The 21,783-nt window shown below is 39.5% G+C and overlaps 1 protein-coding gene across 2 annotated transcripts in view; it reads left to right on the top strand.

The window, feature by feature from the left end:
* The window catches only part of GSK3B (glycogen synthase kinase 3 beta), a 149,877-nt gene that overhangs the window by 64,311 nt on the left and 63,783 nt on the right, over positions 1-21,783 (top strand). For both annotated transcript variants that reach the window (XM_012569980.5, XM_002187975.7), the window contains exon 3: positions 16,577-16,660. In XM_012569980.5, coding sequence (XP_012425434.1) covers positions 16,577-16,660 — 84 coding nt within the window. The remainder of the gene's footprint in view (positions 1-16,576; positions 16,661-21,783) is intronic.

Below are 21,783 nucleotides of genomic sequence, written 5' to 3'. Positions count from 1 at the left end.
TAGAGCCTGTTTTGAGAGACACAGGTTAAATGGATGCTATTCTGAAATAACAACATTCGGAATGGAAAGTGCAGTTTAAAAGAATTCCAAACCCATCAAGGTATAGAAATGCATAGTTTAAATCACATGAATAGCTGTAACTCAGCCACATACTGACAGCATATTATCACTGTGGGAGTGTACTTGGACATGCAGAAATCCTGATTGTTGTCAAATTAAGTTCTGTTTTGAAAGATAATTTCCTTTCCTTTGACTTTTTAACATTGCTGCCTCTAAGTGTCTGAGAAGGACTGGCATAGAAAAACAGTAACTCTGCATGCAGTAGGAATAACTTCTCCATTTTATATTTATAAATCAGTTTTAAGTCTGGGTCACACTTGCTAATTAAAGGGAGCCTTGATTATGGCATGGATTTGTAAGTCTGTGTAACAAAGGTACATAGTAGTGTAGTGTCGTATGGAGGGATCTTTGGTAGCCTTTCAGGATCACTACCGAGGAGACTCCATGTCTTTGCATTTCTGAGACTGGCAGATTACAGGCTGGTGGAGCAGATTTGGGTTTTTTCATTCTTACCTGAAATCAAAATATTTAATGGCTGACAGTCTTAGAGTGGCAATGGAGTAGACTTTCTGAGTGTGCGGCCAGTCCAAGTGGAGAATTGAGGGCAGTCATTGTTTTGTGAATGGAGCCTGAACTTGGTCAATTAAAAAGTCACAGTAAAATTCCTGAAGTCCTTCTGAAGCTCAGAGATTTAGTGGTCGACTGTGTATGAGGCTGTATATAAATTCTAAGCTGGTCTTATCTTTTTTCTTCTTAGAGGAGATGCTGAGATGATCAGGCAGAGAGCAGGCTCATCTAATGCTCTTGAGAGCTTGGTAGTGCTGCTGCTATAGAGAGTTTGGGCATGAATGCAGGTGTTGGGTGGAAATGGTGTCCCAGGAGAACCTTCCACACCTCTCTCCTAGTTAGGGAAAAGAGTATTGTGTAGACTATAAATAGAAGATTAGCTTGATGGGATAAAAATGGTGCTTTTGAGACTACCTGGATTTTTGGGGTGTGCAGATACTTCAAGGCTCTTGGTTGTACCATTATGTGTTGTCTTTTGGAAATTCCTCTTTTGGAGGCATGAGATTGCCTGGCTGTGGAAGATTTAGCTTAAACAGTCTTTATATCTAGCAACATTACCTACCTGTGACTTTCACTTGCTTATGAAATTCTTACTTGGTTAAATTATCTTTGGTGCAACATTCCAGTCTTGGACCATGATTGGAATATATCATTAAATAATTTATCTTCAGGGTTTTTTTTTGGTTTTTTTTTTGTTTTTTTGGTTTTTTTTGTTTTGTTTTGTTTTTTTTCCAGGGAACACTGTATTGTCTTTAAAATGCAAGGCTGATAAATCAGGCCTCTGTGTCCTTTTTGAACTCAGTATTTGTTATTCAAATATCCTGCTGTGGCAGCTATTAGGCTTGGGGGAAAAGAAGGTTAGCCTATAAAATGCCAGTCATAGAAGGGACAGAAGAGATCCACCTGCTGCTCAGGGCAGGCTTCCTGAAGCAAAGAAGAGAGACAGATCTTCACATTTATGTGTCACCAAGACAGCTGTGTCCTACCCTCAGGCACTGTGCTGTACTTCAACCCTTTTGGCTCTGTTTAAAACCTTTTAATTGAGTTGTAATTGAGGTTTTTTTTTAATTTGTGTCTCTTTCTTGAAGAGGATTAACTCAAAGTCAGCAAACAAAATGAGGAAGGTTTAAGTAAATGTGAAAATGGGTATAATTTTTGTTTTCCATTTGTTTTCTTGAGTAGACCTGACCCTTTATAACCAAATGGCATGCTCCGTCCGGGAAGTGTTCAATACTTGGAGAGCCATTTAATGGGTAATTGTTTTCTTTGCTGCTAAAGGCAATATTTGCGCCACCCATTGCTTCTTGGAAAAAGTAGTACCAAGACATGGGAAAATAATAAAAGGAAGCTCTTTTAAATATTTTGTCAAGAATCTAAACTACAGAAACAGTTCATATGTTGGACATATTCTAAAATTAGCAATGCTGACATCTTTTTCGTGTGACTTGGATACTTCCTGGTCCCTGATGACTGAGAAGGTGAGATGTTTGTGACCAACAGAATTGTTAACGGCCTACACAATACAAAGAATTACTTTTCTGCTACTTTACTTTGCATGTTTTTGAGGAAAGCTTGTTCGGGCTTTTTGTTCCACTTCATTTTCTCCATCACATTTTCTGTCTGCATTATGCAGTGAAATATGGTCCATTTGGAGCACTGGTAGATTAAATTTGCAGGATAGTGTAGACTGAGGTTTTGTTGGATGACCTAGACTCTCATGTATGATCTACCACAGGAAATAAAAATGAATCTGATTTTTTTTTAGTGGTTTTGTAAGGGTTGTATCATGTAATAACCCAAAAATAAGAAATGTTTTTGGAAAGGCAACGAGAAACTTATTCTATTAAGAAACATTCTAATTACAGTCCTTGATGCTTTGGCATGGTATTGATACTTCTTGTAAAATACAGTGAGTGATGTCAAGGAAATGGTCATTGAGCATTTGTAATGTTTTTTTGGCCAGGAGCAAAGAAAGGACTCACTCTTCTTTAAGGTGAAATGTAAGGTGGTGTGATATTTATCATATTTTTAATTATATGTTACAGACTTTTAACTAAGGAGAAGGCAGTCTGCTTTCTTCAGGGTGGGTTTTTGTTTGTGTAGTGCTTAGTACAGTGAACTGAGATGAGTAATGGACGCTCTTATATGTGTCATGATGCAAATAAGCAGACTACAGACATCTATATTCTCTAGTTCTTCTAAGATTTGAAGCCAGGTCTCATTGTTACAGGCCCAACAAAGGTGCTTATTTCACATCTTCATTTGTGCTGTTCCTTTGAAAGCCTCAGTCATGGTGATTAGACTGCTTAGGTCCTGAGCTAACTAGTCAAAATACAAACATCCACTCTGAATCACTGAAGCATTACAATGCATGTGGAAAACAACAGCTGGATCTAATTTCAGGGTTTTTTTTAATTTCAAAAACCACTTTGTCACAAAAAGCTCCTTGTTTTCCCTCCTAAGCTTTATCAAATTATGAAGACAGACTCTATAACTTGAGGTCTTTTAAAGATTCATCCTCTTTTTTTCTTCATTCAAAGATTTGTCCAAGGATCTGCTTATCAGACTGAGTTGGCAGGCCTTTTTGCATTCATCTTCCTTTAATCTCAGCAGGCACATTGAGTCATGAAGGTTGTACCAAGTTTTCTGGGCTTGAACAGAGGCATTTCATTTATACCAGATGAGTTTAACACTGTAGGTATGGTATGTTGATTGATTATAAATTAAGTAATGTGTTGCAGGCTGTTTAGTCCCTAAAGTGGGACATTGCAACTTATATGAGTGTTGTAGTGAGACGTGACTACTACTCACCAAGCTGCCTATGGTTGCACTGCTCTTGCTGCAAGTGGACAGAAGAGGGTTTTTCCCTTTCTTTTATTTTTTTCCGTTTTAGAGTAAAACTTCATAGTGGATGTTGACATTGCCTGTGGGCACTTTAGTGGAAAATTCAGGTTTGCTGTTAAATAATAGAGGAACCTTTCAAAAGATGTGTTGCTGACTACCATGGGAATTAGTAGTAAGTGTGCAGGTGTGGAAATGAGGACATAGCACTTTGTTACTCCAAAGTGTAGTGCATGGGCTAGAGAACATTAAGATTTAGTTCAGTATCTTATGTGGATGGACTTGCTTTGTTTTCTGATGCTGAACAACTTTGTAAGCAAATTTCAGATGAAGTCTGGCAGGCGTAACAGGATGTAGAGCTAAGGTGAGCACAGCTTTTGAAGAATTCCTAAAAATGAGGATAATACTTTCTTACTTTGTAGTGCCCTGCTGAACATATTTTATAAATAGTGAGCAATTCTGAGTTATAAAATTAGAAGCTAGTAACAGCTTATAACAACAGATAATAATCTTTAGCTGAAGCAATGGTGTTAGAAACTCTGTAGTTGTTTAAAAAGTAGTTCTGTATTCTTTCTAGGTTAGATTCTTCTGGTCATGTATCACAGTAACCTGTACTAGAACTGCCTGTCTGGAGCTTCCTTGATTATACTGGATTTATTAACCCTATCTATTTGTCATTTAGATATCTGCAAAAGCACAGGAGTATGAGAACATACGTAATGGAAATGTTATTTCCTAGTGTGCAGGGAACCACACCAGGTTGAGCGGAGTCAGCATATGAAGAGCCACAGCAAATACTCAAGAACTTGGTGCCTTTTTTTTCCCCCTGCCTTTTTTAATTAAGTCAACATAAGGGCAAGAAAGAACATGGTTTGCAGATAGTATGCTGGATTTCCTGGTAGGCAATGACTCTGTTTCTCTAACTGCATAACAGGCATAAAGGTTATCTGCTTTCATGCAGGGCTAACAGATCTAGTAGGACAAGAAAGTAGTATGAGACACAGGAAAAACTAGGGCATGTTGAGGGTTGCCTGAAGTGTTGGAGGCATAACAGAGTCAGTGTATTCATTGAACAATTTCTGTGGCAGCATGAAGGCCATCAATTAGCAGGAAGGATAAACAGTGCAAGGACTCTTGTTTGGATTTAAACTGATGAATATCTCTTGGAAAGAATCCTCCTTGCTAGTGGGAACAGCCTGTACACAGTCCAAAAACACAACGCCATGTGCAGGTGGTAGTAGAATGTCCTTTCCTGGTGGAGCACAGAGCTGTGGCATGCTGTCCTACTGGCTTGTCTGCATAGATCTGCTTGTGGATGATAATGCTGTAGCTGACTTCTTGAGTAGATAATGAACTTTCCAAGAGAAATACATGTGTCTGAGACCTTTCTGAATTCAGCTGTCCAAGTAAACAGTGTAGAAAGTTTTAAATGATTCACCTTTAAAATTTATTTGCATTTTCCTGAATGTAAGTAGACAGTGAGCACAAGATACAGTGACTCTTGTTTTAACCTAACCTTGTGTGCAGAATGTGTAGGGAGTGATACTGTCTTGCTTACATAAGCAAGGCCGGCAGCATCACATCCTCAGCAGACAATAATCTTCCTTATTTCATACTGTTGTGATTTAGAATGTAAAAGGGTCTTTGCATCCTTTGTAGAAAGTTTGATTTCAACAAAATGTGAAAAAGATGTTTCCACTGGTTAGGTGTGGGGCAAGGAAATTAATTCACAGAATCACAAAATGGGCAAAGTTGTAAGGGACCACAGTGGGTCATTTGTTCCAGCATCCCTGTTGGAGCAGTGTCATTCCAGACCACATGGCATAGGATTGCTTCCAATGATTCTTGAGTATCTCCAGTTAGGGAGACTCCATAACCTCTCTGGGCAACCTTTTCCAGTGTGTGGTTAACAGCACAGTAAGGAAGTTCTTTCCTCATATTCAGGTGGAATTTCCTATGCATCAGTTTCTACTCATTGTCTCTTGTCTCATGGTTTGGCATCACCAAGAAAAGCTTGGCTCCATCCTCTTGATACCCTCCCTTCAGGTAATTACACTGATGATGTCCCGTCTTAGTCCTCTCTTCTGAAGGCTGAACAGGCCCAGACCCCTCAGCCGTTCCTCATAAGTAAGATGCTCCAGTGCCTTCATCATTTTTGTTGCCATCTGCTAAACCCACTCCAGGAGCTTTATGCCTCTCTTGGACTGAGGAGCCCAGAACTGGACACAGCACTCCAGGTGTGGCCTTAGTGAAGCTGAGTAGAGGTGCAGGATCAATACTCAACTCCTGGTCATCTCCACAGCATATCTGTTTTGCTTGATGTGTGTAGTGGGAGATCTTCTTAAGCAATGAAAATAAGATCTAGTGGGAAATACTTGGCAAAGTCAGGGAAGGTTTTGCCACTTGCATTATTATTGACAGTGGATGTCTTAATGAATTAGCTGATGAGAATCCTGTCTAGCCCTATGTTAAATACAGAAGAATGTATGGTCCATTGAAAAGGTGGTAGGTGGTGTAGGAAACAATTTCTGACATAATTTGTGATTGACTTACATTGAGCCTTTTATCTTCTACAGTTGCATTTTTGGAAACAACTTACAGGTTCAGTAAAGAGAAGTTAAATGTCCATGTCTTTAGGTTTTAGGGTTCCAGATGACTAGGAACTTCCTTGGAAGCATCTGATGATGGCTGCTGATAAACCTTTGGATGAAGTCATGCCAAGATAATTGGTCTGACCAAGTCATCTTTGTTCCCTCAGTCTCTTGTTTTCAGCAGTTCTCTTCCATTTACTTGCTAGAGGGTTATATGCAAGTTTTCATTTTATTCTGGAAGCAAGATGGAAGTCTGGATACTCATAAAGCTACCAGCTCTCCTACGACAAGAGGCTGAGAGAGTTGGGGCTGTTCAGCCTGGAGAAGGCTCCAGGGAGATCCTAGAGCACCTTACCAGCACCTGAAGGAGGTCTTGTTTACATAAGATCTATTCTAATAGATCTGGAGGGAGACTTTTTACAAGGGCGTGTATGATAGGACAAGGAATAATGGATTTAAACTAAAAGAGGTTAGGTTTAGATTAGATGTTAAAAAGAAATTCTTCATTGTGCAAGTGGTTAGATACTTGAACAGGCTGCCCAGAGAAACTGGATGCCTCATTCCTGGAAATGTCCAAGGCTGGGTTGGATGGGGCTCTGAGTAACTTGGTCTAATGGGGGATGTTCCTGCCCATTAGAGGTTGGACTTACGTGATCTCAAAGGTCCCTGCTGACCCAAACCATTCTGTGATTCTATGATTTTTGCACGTACTGGGGGAAGAAGGACTGGGCTTCATGGTAATTAGGTTGCCCCTGCCCTGTATTGGTCCAGCTGGACCTGGTGCTTGAGAAACTCTGAAACTGGAAGCCGATGAGGTGGTAGTGTAGCCTCTTGAAATATGCTAAAAGTGTGCCACTTTAAATTCATGGTGCTCACCTGACATATGAGATAATTTATTTCTGCACCTTTCTTTTTTTTTTGAGATCTCTACTCCTTTTCAGTGTGACTAAGTTGTGAATTTAATCATAGTGCCGTGTTTCTGCTTTTAAATATGTCATTAAAAAGCACACTTCGTTATGCAAATAGTTACTAAAACTTGCTTTTCTCTGTACTTTTGCTTTTGGGGCAATTTAGGCTAGAAGTGAATGTGAAGATTTCCTAATCTTTTCATTTTAGTGCTGTGACACCCTTTTGCTGAAGGAAATGATTTCTTGAAAAATGGGACAATGTTTGAAAAACTCTAATGCTGACTAAGGGAAAAACCCTTAAGCGCACGAAGTCTGATAACCTGTTTTCTCAAACTTGGAACACTAATTCTTCAACAGCTTATAGTAAATATGTACTTTGACATAGCTGGCTTTTCCTTTCCAAGTGTATGATAGGTTGTTTGTATCTAGCAAGGGTGAAGTGGTGAAATTATTCTGCTGCTTGGGGAAGAATGTGCTGTTGCCTTTTAATATGAAGATATGTATTTGAGGAAGCTTGATTTGGTTTTATATATAAAACTATGAACGAGCATTGAAACATTCTTATATGTGGGGCTACCATCTGAAATTTGGTAGGGTATTTATTATTTTAGGTTTATCTTGGACCTGGTATTCACATGTGGTGGTTTTCTTAGTTATAGCAGTAATTAATAAATTTTGTTATCTGCTCATGACAAACTTGGCAAACCAGGGGAACCCAACATAGATTTGGGGAGAATATTGTGTATGTGCACAAGGTAAGGAGTGTTAGTTCCAATTTTAACTTCACTGCTGGAGTTGGGCCAATTTCCTCTCCCATTCCCCCAGCCCTAGAGGAGGAGCTCCCTAACCTCTGAATTCAGCAGGGGATTCTTATGCTGTTAAAAGCTTAGTTATTTGGGAGCTCATTATTAAGAAATTGTACTTCTTGAAAATTTAATTCTGCTTGGTAAATAATCATCTGAAGGCTAATTCCACTTGCCAGTTCCACTCTCCCTTTACTCCCTGCTCATTTCCCTTTTTTGTGTCTTCTAAGTTGAACCTTGTCTCTCAGGTCTGAGGGAGTCATTTGGATTGAAATAAAAGCCCTGCACGACTTGTAACATCAGGCTTTTTCATGTCATGTAGCAATAGGCCTGAGACAAAGGAAAAATAAACATTGGAAGCAGTACTTACCTGCTTCCTAAATAAATAAATTTTTTGATGGTGAGGAGAAATTATTTTTGTTTTGCAAGTCCTTTGGAATCTGTTTGCATGAAACATCTGCTACATCATATGTAAGAAGAGAAGGCCAAGAGTAATAAAACATTTCATTAATGTTTAATAACATAGTGATTAGCAGCCCAGCAAATGTCTTATGCCCGTGGGAGATTTGAACTTATTTGATTAGTAGATTAATTGCAACCTGTTCTGGTTACGATTGCAGGTGTAAGGTTGTACGGATGTTGCAGACTCCCCGAGGACTGATGTTAAAGGCATTTTTATACTGACTTTCTTCTTAGTTAGAGTTAAAAATCAAAACATGAGGAAAAATCTGACTGCTATTTCTATGAAAGAAAAAGGATTTTTACTGTAAGAGGGTTTTAACAGAGATCTCTATGCTTCCACTGAAAAAGAATGGTTATTATTATCTCTGAAAGCATAGGGCTGCCTTTTACAGAGTACTTTTCCTTTCAGTTCTTCTTCTACTGCACTTTATTTCAATCTTCTAATGGACTTGAGCAATCTCTCTGAGTTTCAGCTTTTATCTTGGGTATACTGCAATTCCTCCTGCACCTGGACCTGATGCTGGCAGAGCACAGAAGATGCTGTAGAATAGAAGTGTAGAACTGAGCTGTTCATCAGATCAGAGTATTTAAAAGAACCACTTAAAAATGTAGTGAATTCCAGATGGTGGTCTAGAAGCCATGTGATGCTGGAAATCAGTTTGTCTTCCAAGTTTAGTCTCAAGCTTCCAAAGCTGGAAGGAATTTAGAGATGGTATTAAGTCTCAGAGTGCCTCTTAAACTCCACTTCCATCCAAAGAGGCAATAGTAAGCTAATGAATTTGTCTTCCATGGTTCGATTAACTGCTGAGATACAGCAAGAAAATGAAAGAAAAGTCAGATTTTTTTTTTTTTCTTCTGTTCCCCCAGGAAAGATCAAAGCTTGTTTTATCTCTTAAGAACACAAATAAGTCATTTCTGTTTCCAGTTATAGGAAACTATGTGTAATAGCTGTATGAAGATCAAGTTGTCTGCTTAAGGACTGTGTTCTGTGTTGGAAAGAGCAGCCTGGTGATGACATAATGTGGCACTTGCCATTACTGACTGTCTAGGGGAAGAGTTAGGAACTGGAGATCATGTGGTCTTTTCCTGAGAAGGGATGTAATGCCTGAGTTTATATGGAGCAGTAATAGAACAGAAGGAATTAATAGGGTGAAAACAAGGTGTGTGTTAGTAGCTCAGATTTTCATCCAGTATGCCTGTCAGCTCACTCATTACTGCATAGTTGTGGTTCAAATCTGTCTAGTTCTGAAGGAGTTAATGAAATCTAGCCCACCTTTGTGGTAGTTGTGTGACATTTTGTTTCAGTCATTATTCTAGATCTTTAGTTGAAAGCATATTTTTGACTCCTGCAGCCCCTGCCTGCTCTTTCATTTCAGCCAAGCTGTTAATAGTCATGGGTTTGCAGGTTGGGAGTGTGCTGGTGGCCCCACCTATGCTTGCCTGAACCCTGAGCCTTCAGCTTGCCCTGGCCTGGCTCCAGCTCCAGCCCAGCACACTCTGCCCCCTGGCTTTCTTCAGGCAGGTCCTGCCTGCTGCTGCTGCATTCAGAGCTGACACTTTTTGCCCTGCTCTGTAGCCATGCCAAGGCTGAAGGTCGCTGTGCTCAGTAATAAATTTTGGACAGAATACAGCTGACACAAGCGTTTTGTGCCTGTGACTTGTTCTGGGTGTTGCAGGCCAGTGTATCAGGAGCACTTTGCAGTGCAGCCGTGCTGTGCACCTCTATCATTTGCTGCTTTGGGATCTTAATTATCAGATTTTTACAGATGAAAAACGGCAAAAAGTGCGGCAGTGCTGTGGGTCTTGATAGCAAGATGTATCTGGGTTTGGAGCCTTTGTTTCCTTCTGGTTATGTAGCAAAACAGAGCATGATGCAGCCACAGTGCTCCAAGTTGCACGCAAGTGCATACACCGAAAGCATTTTGTATCTTGGACCCCCTAGCAGCTTCCTCTGGTCACGTCCCTTGCGTGGCACGGTGCACATGCACTCGTTATTCTCATGTGGTATAGATACTCTGCCTTTGGGTTTTCCCTTTGGGATTCCTGTGAATGGCAAGGAGGAAGAGATATAAGGAAGGGGTGGAGGGTGAGGGTATTTAAAGCAGCAATTCTATATTTGAACTGTAAACTGCTGATGGCTGTCACTAACTTTTTGTTCTTTTTTGTTTTTTTAGCCTTTTTCCTTGTTTTTTGTTTTCCTTAGGGAATCTGATAACATCAGCAATATATAAATTAGTATTTGATCTATGTTTCTGGGACTTTTTGGGTTATAAATTTCAAGTGTTTCTACAATTGCTAACCCTCAAAACTGCTTCTGTGCATGTGTTACGCATTGGTAGAGGTTGCAGCAGGACAGAGTATGTGGACATTCTGACCGGCTGGACTCGAAGTATTTAACAATCATCGATGGGACAGCAGGAACTGGGTGGTGGATGTTGTGGCATTACAGCTCTTGGTGTGTTATAGATGCAGATGTTTAATAGATAGTATTGGTTTGTTGGCATTGTCCCCTATTTTTGGATTAAAGGTCATGATTGCATGAGTTTGAGACTAGCAGGTGTGCTAACAATGGAGACCACCCCAAATTAGATCTGCTGGTGCTGTAAATATGCCATGACTGACAGGAGGGGAAGACTGAAGCTTTGTCCTAATCCACACCTCAAATGTAAATGAGGGAAAGTATGATCCCTGTTGATATATATCTCTGCATTAAATTGCTTGCCTAAAAAATGAGTAGGTAGCTATTGATGACCAGCATGGGCAGATTCCCAGTGCAGGCTTCTTTGGTTAAGTCCCTTTTGCACTACTTTTGCCTCTTAAGCACTGATGTATGTGTGATATATTGGGGCAAGATGGATGTAGGAATTGGCCTCTATTCTGTAAAATGCCTGAATTTTTAGAGAGTTGCTTCTGTAATACTTGTGCTGACAGCAGGATAGTGTTAAGAGCACTTTTGTGATTGATGGAGTTGGAAATCTATCTTTGGAGGAATGGGTCAGGCAACTTCAGGAGGTTTTAGAGAAGACGATACAGCTTTTATTTTGTGGACTGACTACTAAGCTTAGGACAAACCACATATACTAGGATGGGAGCTTTAATAACAATATTAGTGAAAATGTGCTAAATACACTGGGGTTTGTGATCCAACTACCCCTTGGTAACCTGCAAGGTGCTATTTCGATGACATCCTCTGTGGTCTTGAGTGGTTTTGTTTTGGTAAGTTTTGCAGGGCTTAGTTTAGGAGGGATGGCTTTGTTGTTGTGCAAGCAGCTGTTTATGCAAGGCATCAAGCCTAGGATCACACTGAAAATCCTCTCAGCATGTATCTGCTTCCCTGTGCTTCGAGTCCAGCCTTTTTCTTGCAGTGGGCGAGGGTCAGAATAAAGAGGTTTTTTGCTGCTGGATGAAAAATACTTCGATTCTCTCGAGGTTTCAGCCTGAGCTTGTTCTCAGGGCAGGCTCAGCAGTGCAGTAGGTGAAGGTGAGTGGATGTGATGAGTCATTCTGGCTGTAGAAGTGGGAAGAAGCAGGAGGGGAAGGAAGCAAGACCTGCTGGCTCATCACTGCCAGGCACTCTTCATACCTCCTAATGGAAGCTGGTTTCTTCCCCAGTTTGCCCATGGCTTTCTCTTTGAGCTCTTCATTGTGGGAAGATGTTTATGAAGGATAAGAAATGTGGTAAAATGGAGAAGATTATGGTAGAAGCAGAGAAAAGGGGGAAACGGTAATCGTGACATATACAAGAGCAGGAATAGTGTGTATGCGAGAAATTTGGATCTATCCATGCTACTTCTGTCTATCTGTAATGCCACAGTTCATGCAGTTATGCTCCCTTTTCTGTTTTTTCAGTCTGATAGAAGAACATATTGAGCTTCAACATTTGAAGGTATTGCACCAAGAATAATAACAATTACTTTAAAAAGTGTAAAAATAAGCATTAACCTTTGTTGCTGTTCCTACTTGATTTAAGCTAGAAGTCTGTTGCTGAAGGTACTTGTTGAAGTAGACTGGTAGCTTATCCTGCCTTTCCATCTAAAAGATACCTTCTCTAAAATTTCAAGACATACATAATTTCATTTGTTTAAAATAACCAGATCATGTCCTTGGTGTAACGGAAAGCAAAAATATAAATTCCTCATTTCTCCCATTTCATCTGCACTGAACATAGTCCTCAAAGAACCTTGCTGAGACTTTAAAAAGGTGATTCAGAAGAAAAAAACAAAAATCAAAACACAGCATGCCCTTCAGCTAAGAAAACTGAGGCATTCTGTTCTGAACTGGATCCAGGTTATATTTCTCCACTTCATTGGGTGTATATTGACAATGTCATGCTAAAGTGAGCTGTACAAAACCTTTCACCATCATTTGCTCTAGTGCAGTTCAGGAACTTGCAAATAAAGCCTCATCTCTGATGAGCCAGTCATTTTATCCCCTGCTGTAAGAAGGGGAGGGAGAAGGGGATGGGGAGGGTGTGAGGCAGGGAGAAGGCAAAGAATCAGACTAAGAGTGATGAATGCAAGCTGCATTCATCAGGTTTAGCCCTAGAAATCCCTCGATGGGGAGGAAAGGGAGTGTATGTGGCAGGGAGTGATGGTTATCCTGGTCTGTAATAGCAGATTCCAGTAGTAATACAGGCAGAAATGATGTGATACCAATTGCTTTGGCATCATATCACATGCAGCATTAGCACAGCTCTGAGGGATTGGGAATGTAACTTCGGATAAAAGGCATGAATTTTCATACATGAACTTCATTGGCTATGCTTTGAACTTACAAATCTGATGTCTTGGCAGTCTTTAACCAAATCTTTAACCTTGATGAGCAACCACTTTTCTTCAATATAATGAACAGATAAGAGGCAGTCTTGTTTAGGAAAGTTGTCTCCATAAATGATGAACAGGGTTTTGTCACACGGCATTTGTTTCAGCAGTTAGTGGAGGGCTTAAATGCACTGATCATAGAGCAGTCTACATCAGCAACCTTTGCCTTCTGGATAAAGAAATTTATTTTAGATAAAGAAATTGAACTGCAGAAAATTTGCTTTGTAATCCATTCACAGTCCCATTGGTTTGCGGCTCCTCAAAGGAACCTGTGCTGCAGCAGCACACTTTGCTGGCAACAGATGTCTGCTGGGTCCTCTCCTGTGGCAGGGCTGGTGCTGAAGGGTATTGCTTTCTGCAGTGCTTACCAGGCCTGGTACACTCGTTCAGTTAGAAAACTCACCCCTTTCCTTCATGGTGAATGGGTGGGAGAACACAGAAGTATAACAACTTCCTCCTCTTCGAGTCTGACTTTGCATCTGTGTTTCTTGGAAAACAAAAGTGATGAGTTAAGGATAAGCATGAGCCTTAGGTTTTCATCTACCCTGTATTTTCAATGTGCACTGTCAGCCTTTCTCATCAGCATGTTTTGAAATTATTTGAGTTTGCATTATCTTTAGACGTGCATTTTGTCTCTTGTACTTGGTGCATGACATCTGTCACTGTTCATTTCATTAAAGGTTCCCCAGTTATAATCTGATTTTTCCCCTTCCTCTCCAAGCAATTCTGCACTGCTGTTTAATAGCCCACATCATAATGTGAAAAGGTTGTTATTTGTTTAAGATGTATACAGGGAAGTATATGATAAAGTGAGACTACTTGAAAAAAAAATTCTTGAATGTGAACATCAGTAGCCGTTCCCCTGCCATATCCAATTTGAGCTTTGCAATTCAAGTATTTCCAGTTTTAACGCCACCAGGGAGTGGTGATTAGAAATCAGTTTGATTTTAAGATAGCTGAGGTGACTATTTGGCTAAGATTGTAGTTTAGATATGTTTTCTTCTGCCTAGTCACAGGATGCAAATATAGGTTACTGTGTAACTGGTTTATGACTTATCCCTGATATTAGCACCTCTTGAAACACTCTTTGTGCAGCTGCAGCAGATGGTCAGGATGAGAGAAGGAGATGGATCAAAGTGGAACGCATCACAGTAGGCAGAAACTGTGCTTGTGCTAGGATGAGATATCAGAGTATAAATATAACTTCAGCCTAGCATTAGAATAACTTTTGCTGATTTCTTTTTTCCAATCAGCACGTACACACTATCTAAAAACATGAAGCAATAACCTGACTTAGAGTATGTACGGGTATTTTAAGAAGCTAGTAGAGATATTACCAAAATAATATTTGCACATTAATGCTTAGCATATTCGTGTGTCTTCCAGTAAATCCATGAGATAAAAAGTATTATTCCTATCTCACAGTCAGTAGGAGAAAGGGAAGATGAAATAACTTACCATATGTTGGGCTATGAAATGCTGGTGGAATTTGGTTGAAGTGCTAGAACCTGCAGTGTTAGGTTTAGTCCTATAGTAAAATGCTGTAAAAGGCAACAGGAGAAAATAATTTTCTATCATAACAGGTGATTCTGTAACCGGTGGGATCTAGACCCTTCCCTGCTTTCACTCATTAATTGAAATCTGCCCCATGCTGTAAAGCCCAGGGAGATACCCCATGGCCAGCGGTGGTTTTGACAAGAGGAGGGGATTCTGTTGATCTGTAGTTCGAATTGTGCTATCCAGCACAGGAATCCCATCCATGACTCCCAAAATTGACTTTTTAAAAAAAATTTGGATTTAATAAAGAATGAGTAAGGGGAGAATGTGTGAGTTCCTGTTCCTACCAGGAGAATGCTTTTTTTTGTGAGATGTGAGGCACATTGACGAGGTTATGTGGTGAAGCCTTTTTCACAAATTCACACCATAAGATTTCAGGAGCTACACGAAAGCCTCACAGATCTCTCCTTGCTTTCTCTTACTTTCTCTGTTCATCTTGCAGTATAGAATAGCCCTGTCTTGGTATGTACTGAATGGTCTTAGGCTTTAATCTGTTTAGAGGCCAGGCAGGCTCAGGGAGGGACTTACTTTCTCCTTAACCACAGGCTGGGTAATTGCCAGCTGATAACTGTGTGAGATGGCACTCATGTTTGTACAGAGCTGGCTAATACTGAAGTATTTTTTCAGTCAGCGGGTGGCAGGGTTGATAGGATTAATGATACTGCATCTTATGTAGCACCTCTTTTTTTTAAGGCTACATGGCTTAGAGGAATTAAAAGCAGAGTTTGTAGCCATGTTCACATTAGAAGATCTGAATGGTTCTTGTGGAGTTCCTTAATAATTAATTGTAGTGACAGACACCGTATGTGACCCTCTGATAACACAGACTATGAAATCATTGTTTTGACAGCAGCACTGCACAAAGTGGGTGTTAGCTTTGTGCATTTAAGTGTGAAAACGTATGGTGGCTAAAGAGTTCTCTTCCCAAATATTCCTGAACTTGGCCAGAGTTAATGATGCTAGTAAAGAATAGTGAATTAGTCTAGTGTATTAGTTCTTGCTCTTTTAGCATATATGATTAGCAATCCCACAATCAAAGTAAAAAGTGGAATGCCCTCTATTTTTGTAGCTGCAGATTGCGTATTAATTGAGAAAGGAAAAATAGTGATGTGTAAATGTGACTAGAGGAAAGAGGTATTGTAGCAACAGCTGTGGAATGAAGTGTGACAAACATAGCTGTGCTAATTTTATTTGCTTGTTTTACTCCTACCTGCATTTCAAAACTTCATTTATTTTTTCCTGCTAGGCTGTAAGATCCTTCATTTGTTCAGGCGTCATTTATGCAACAGATACTGCAGTAAAGTTCCCAGTTTATCATGCATGTGATGGACTGATTTTTTTTTAACAGCTTTCTCAGGCTGATATAAAATGGGAAATAACGCTATTATTCTGTCTGTCTAAACTGGTTTTACCTTGGTTGAACAAAAGAGGAAATTGAGTTACCTAATCAATTTCAGGTGCTTTATGTTGGTATTACAAAAAGAATGGTAGAAGAAAAGATCTGTTACAAACCTCTCTTGCACTGTAGAGAAGTGTGGGCATGTGGGTGGAAATGTTGTTTGCTTTCATAATGTTTGCATTATTTTTATAGTATTCAAATGGGATAGGCTTCCTATCCCTCTGGTTGATATACTGTATTATTATAAGATCGGAAAAATAAAAATTAAAAGTTAATGTCTTCTTGCATTTTACCACTGAGCCTTTGATAATGAAAATAGGTAATTCTTGAATTACTTGATGGATTTGTGGATGTTTATTTTAAAGAGAAAATGTAGTCAAAGGTGGCAATATTCTCAGTAATAAAGCAATTGCAATAAATACTAATGAACATGTGAAAGCTGTTGCCTTTCCAACTTAGTTGTTCTTTACTTTGTCAATTTCTGTATCTGTATGTTAAAGTGTTCATGATGGTACCTTACCTTTTCCACAGAAAATTTTTCTCATTGTTTGCTTTTCTCTTGTTTCAGAACAGAGAGCTCCAGATTATGAGAAAGTTGGATCATTGTAACATTGTCCGATTGCGTTATTTCTTCTACTCTAGTGGAGAGAAGGTAAGAATGAAAAACAAAGGAATGTGTCCTGGTAACTGGGGTATACCACGACTGTCTGAATGTCTGGAGACAGAAATGTGAAGATATCAGACATTGACTACTGAGCAAACTCTATAATGGTGCCCAACAGGTCATGCTGGAGCAGATGTTTTTCAGTATAGAAGTGTGTGGTCTGTAAGGAACAAGGCTGCAGTAGATTTGTGTATGCACTGCCTCTTCCTTAATTTAATGGATCACAGCTGGGCTGTGTGTTCTAGCACTATCTTTCTGTATGTGCAGATATGTGTGTTTTCTAGGATTCAGTGTTAAGCATTTTAGATTTAAAGCATTTATGTGACTTTCCCCAGAACCAGTCTTTGTATGCTTCTGTCCCCCTTCCTTGTACATCTGTTTAAGGTATAGGCTGAGTTTCTGAGCACAAAGGAAAGAATAATACATGATCATGTGATTGTATAATTTGTCAGAATATTTGTGCTCCAGAAGAAAGAACAAATAGCTGGATAACTCTCAAGAAGTAGATACTGGCATTTGTTTTCGTTCAGTCCAGGTTTAAAAGGTCCTTGGTTTTTTTAAGATGGGGTTACCAGGTTTAGTTTTAATGTGAAATTATAATGTATTCCTTATCTAAGTATGTATCAGCATTTTACAAATCATTGGAGAATTCAGGATGAAACGAACTACAAGATGTCATCTGATCCAACCTTATCCTTAAAGCAGGATCATCCATGGAGTAAAAACAAAGTCATTGTGGTCTATGTGGGAGTTAATGTATGCTGTGAGGTCAGGAAATGAGCTAGATGACCTTCTGAATTTTCTCTGATCTTTCTATATATCATTACAAATATTAATATAATTATTAGATAATTTACATAAATACTGCAAATTTTTTTTTTCATTTTTTAAAGCAGATTGCATCCTTAGCTGTCTTCAGATGCTGATATAATTGTCCACAGTGCTATAAAGGACTGTGTATAAGAGCTGACAGCTACTGGCAGGCTGTTAACTGCAGGTTCATCAAGTGGGTCAGCACACTGGGAGAGGCAACCCTCCCCTTTCATGCTCTTTGGAGACAGAAAAGGAGCTGACGTCTCCAGGTTAAGTTGCTTTTGTCTTGTGCTGTGCACAGGGGGAATAATTGGAAGAGATCTGCTGTTACCTGAGAGGTGTTTTGCGGGGGACCTGGTCCTGTACCTTGCCTGTGCCTAAAGAGCCTACAAGACTACAGCATTTAAGGAGAAATATAATTTAGGGTTTTAATTTTTTTTAATCAACTTCACCTTTCCTTCTTTCCTCTTGGATAGTGCTAAGAAGCATTTTCAGCTGTGTAAGTTTTGTTGGTAGTGCAGTGTTGTTTTTTAAGCTGTATTTAGTTCATAACAGATATTCCTCCAGCAGCATAAGTACAAAAAGGAAAATGCTGTGAAGGAGAGCTTGGATTTGGGATATTTTGTTGGTTGGTTGGGATTTTTAAAACAGCTTGTAACTAAACCAGAGTGAAGCAGAATTTCCTGGACAAATGAGACAACTGCCTTATCTAAAGGCTTTCAAATGCCTCCTGCAAACAGTGGAGTGTTAAAACTGCTCAGAACACTGTCCCAGGAGCTTTTGTGTAACAGTAACTAGAGAAAAACTCTTTCGGAAATCTTTAAATGAAGCTGAGCTTGAGGCTGGATTTTCCATTCTGCTGTTTCAACTCCTCATGGCTGATTTTTGGCAGCACTAATGTAGCTTTTAAAAATGTCTCTATCCATGGCCAATGAATCTTTATACTTCACTGAGAAGTTTTCTTTTACGTTACTTTCTGCTCCCTAGTCTTCATGCCTCTGCTCCGAGCCTTTGAGATTTCCACTGCTACCCTGTTGCAAAAGAGGACAAATGGGAATCAGTGCCTGGGGCCAGTACACACCCAGAACAAATCAGCAGGGTAATGCTGCAGTTCAGGTTGCAAGGTCTCTTGCAGTTCAATACAAAATGCCACATAATTGGCTTGCAAGTATTTCCATGTAGGTGGCAGCGTGTGGAGATCAGTGTGTGATGGCGTGCGTGACTCCTGCCCATTCTTGCAGCTCTCAGGAAACACCTGCAGAAGAAGCTGTAGCAAACACAAGCTGAGTGTTAGCACAGCAGCTTGCCACAGCTTTTCCTCCATGGACTATGGGGTATAACAGGTTGCTGTTCTTGCCTTGTAACAGACTGGTACTCTGCTAGGAGGAAAGGGGCTGGAGTTCGTCTGCTGTTTAGGAAAAGCTCTAGACAGAAGCAAGTTGCTGTTCTCAAGTTGATGTGGGAAGGAAGGAAAATATTCCTTATCATGCTTTTGTCATTTTGGGGAAGCAATAGCGTATTTTGTTTCATATTTCCCTTGTAATCAAACTGTCTATTTGTGGGGTGGAGAAGGAGAAAAGTGTAATGTCCCATCTGGTAACCAGGAAGGATGTTTAGGAAGCAGTTGCAGATATAGATGGTATGTCCCCCACAGGTTTATATAAACTGATTATTGAAGGCAAGTCCAATGGGAAGAGTAATATAAAAATCCAAGAATTGTATAGCAGAAAATGGGTGGTGTGGTGATGAGTTGGGCTTGCAATTGTTGACAGTCTTTGTGAAGAACTTGATGATCCTCTGCTATTAATCTGTGTTTGTAATAATTAAGTCTAGCAGCGATGGGAAAGTCTCAGAGGTAACTCTTTTACTGCTGATCTCATTAATTAAATTTTGATACTTATATATCAAGCATTCTTTGGCATAAAGATTTTCTTGCACTGTGTTTACTCCATCTGTTCATGTTGCTTGGGCTTCTCCCTTCTTTCCTGGTGCTTGACACCAGCATCCCTAAGCACAGAGACTTCTCTTTCTGGATGGATTTGGGGTTTTTTTGTTTGGTTGGTTGGTTTTTTTGTTTGTTTTGTGGGGTTTTTTTTTTGCTTTTTTGTTGTTGTTGGTTTTATTTTGTTGGACTGTTTTTTTTTTTTTGTTGGGGGTGTTTTCCAGTATCCAAGAAGCTTAAATCTGTCTTGATTTAGAGATACCTCAAAGGATTTTTCCATATCTAGTCAGACTGGCACTCTTTGAAAGCCATGTGCCTAACAATCACTTTAGTTCATGTCAATTGCTGGGTATTTTTAGACACTGGGGAACTTTAAAACTGTCTTCATTCTAGAAAAACAGGAGGTTTCATTCTTGATTGGAAAACTGGAATAGTATCAAATAGAAAAGCAAATCTGAAAACCACTTGCTAGTAAGACTTTTCCTTATCTGTATCCAAGTTGTAGCGCTAGTTTGTAGTGATGTGGAGCTCTCCATTAGCTCTTTCTGCAGGCTATGTGGGGATGGTTGAAGAGTATGAGCTCCCTATCTATTATTTTTTCTTGTGATGGACTCCCCTTTTTATGTCTCCCAATTGCTTAAACTTCTTTGCTTCTTTTGACAAAAGCCATCAAGCCATAGCAGCATGAAAATCATGTATCAAACATGGCTTTGACTGATTTCTTCTCCTTTTTTTTTCTGTCATTGGGTGACTCCCTCTTGTCTGAGCATCTTTGAATTTACATTGCTATATATAACGAAGTGTGTATGTGTGTGTATATATATATACATGCACACATGTATATACCTTTATGTGTGTATATAGATATAAAAAGTTGTTCTGAGTACTAAGTATTAATTATGCTTGACTAATAATTTCTAGTCTAAAAGAGCTCAAAGAAGGTACATAATTTATATTAAGATGACAGTTGACAGGCTTGGCATTCAAGTTGCTTCTATAAGCTATTTCCTCCTCAATTCATTCTTTTTGAAAGTTGACAGACATTTGTCAGACCTGTTGGATAACCCAGCTTTTTCAAAAGCCTCTTCCTTAATGAATTTGTTAGAGTAGATTCTGATTTTTTCTTCTTTTTGAGGCTGTATGAGATATCTGATAACAGGGCACTGACTTTCATACCTGTAATGTGCTTTTCAGTAATCTAAAATGTGTAATTACATATGGTGGAATGAGCCAGAGGGAAAGAAAATACAACCAAACAATGAGTTGAATAGTGTATGAAAGCTTCTTCTTCTGAAAGTAGCCACAAGACTTTTCCATGCTGTATTTCTGTGGTTTATAGTTTTATAGGTAATCCTTAGAGAAAATGAGCAGGATTTTAGGACTAGCCAGCTCCACTGTTTGATAGCTTTGGTATTATGCCTTAGGATAAGATCTTGAACAAGATGCCTGGTTTGCCTGTCAGCTTTCCACTGCAGATCAGACAGTATTAGGAAGGCATATGTTTCAGGGTTAGTTTTTTCTACGTTTCCTTAATTTCAGGAACTGCTTGCATTTAGCATGATACAAAAATGTAGGTCTTTATTTACTTTTGCAGGGGGGGATGGTCTTGCCACCTGTCCTTTCTAGCCTAATTCTGTGGAGAACCTTTCGAACCATGTTCCAAAGCAGGGCAAACATGAATATAGGAAGTAATTCCTCTCACTGCTTTGCTAAGAGTATTCCCTGATGTTTTACAGAATGACCCAACTTCTTAAATCAGTGGCTGTCAAGTAAAGTTACTCAGCTGTGTAAAACTGAAATGAGTTCCTAATTCCACCTTTTTTATCCCTCTCTAATTCTGGTTAGATCTTGGTGGTGTTTCATAGCTGTCAGGTTTTTCTTGTATGGATACTTTAGAGTGTTGAATAGACTGATTGATCCATACCTTTGTCCAAAAGAGGATGAGAAGTTACTGAAGGGATTTGTTTCTGCATCAAATCAAAGTAAAAGTAAATACAGTTTTTGTTGAGTAATTGCACCTGTGGTTATGTTTTTTTTTAGTTTTTCCTCCTTAAGGTGGCTTAGTATTCAAAGGAGTCAAAGCAAAAATGGAAGCAGAGAGAGATCACAAACAATCAATATGCTGACACTTTTTTGGAGGCTGAGCTGGCCCTTCTGCATGCTCTAATTGATGTCAGGTCTTATTTAGCCTTAGCTATAAGGGCATGTAGCCAAAAGTCCATGAAGACTCAGGATGGAAATTTACTCCCATAGACTTAGGCTGAAGTTTAAAATAAACGTGCAGGAGATATGTGCTGAGCTGCATCTATAAGCTTCTGTGCACTATCTGGTGGGCGTTGGCAGCACTGGGTTAAAT

Source organism: Taeniopygia guttata, chromosome 1, assembly GCF_048771995.1.
Source record: "Taeniopygia guttata chromosome 1, bTaeGut7.mat, whole genome shotgun sequence".
Lineage (NCBI taxonomy): Eukaryota > Metazoa > Chordata > Aves > Passeriformes > Estrildidae > Taeniopygia > Taeniopygia guttata.
The sequence above is the reverse complement of the archived record's forward strand: the minus strand, read 5'-3'. Positions and strand labels throughout refer to the sequence as shown.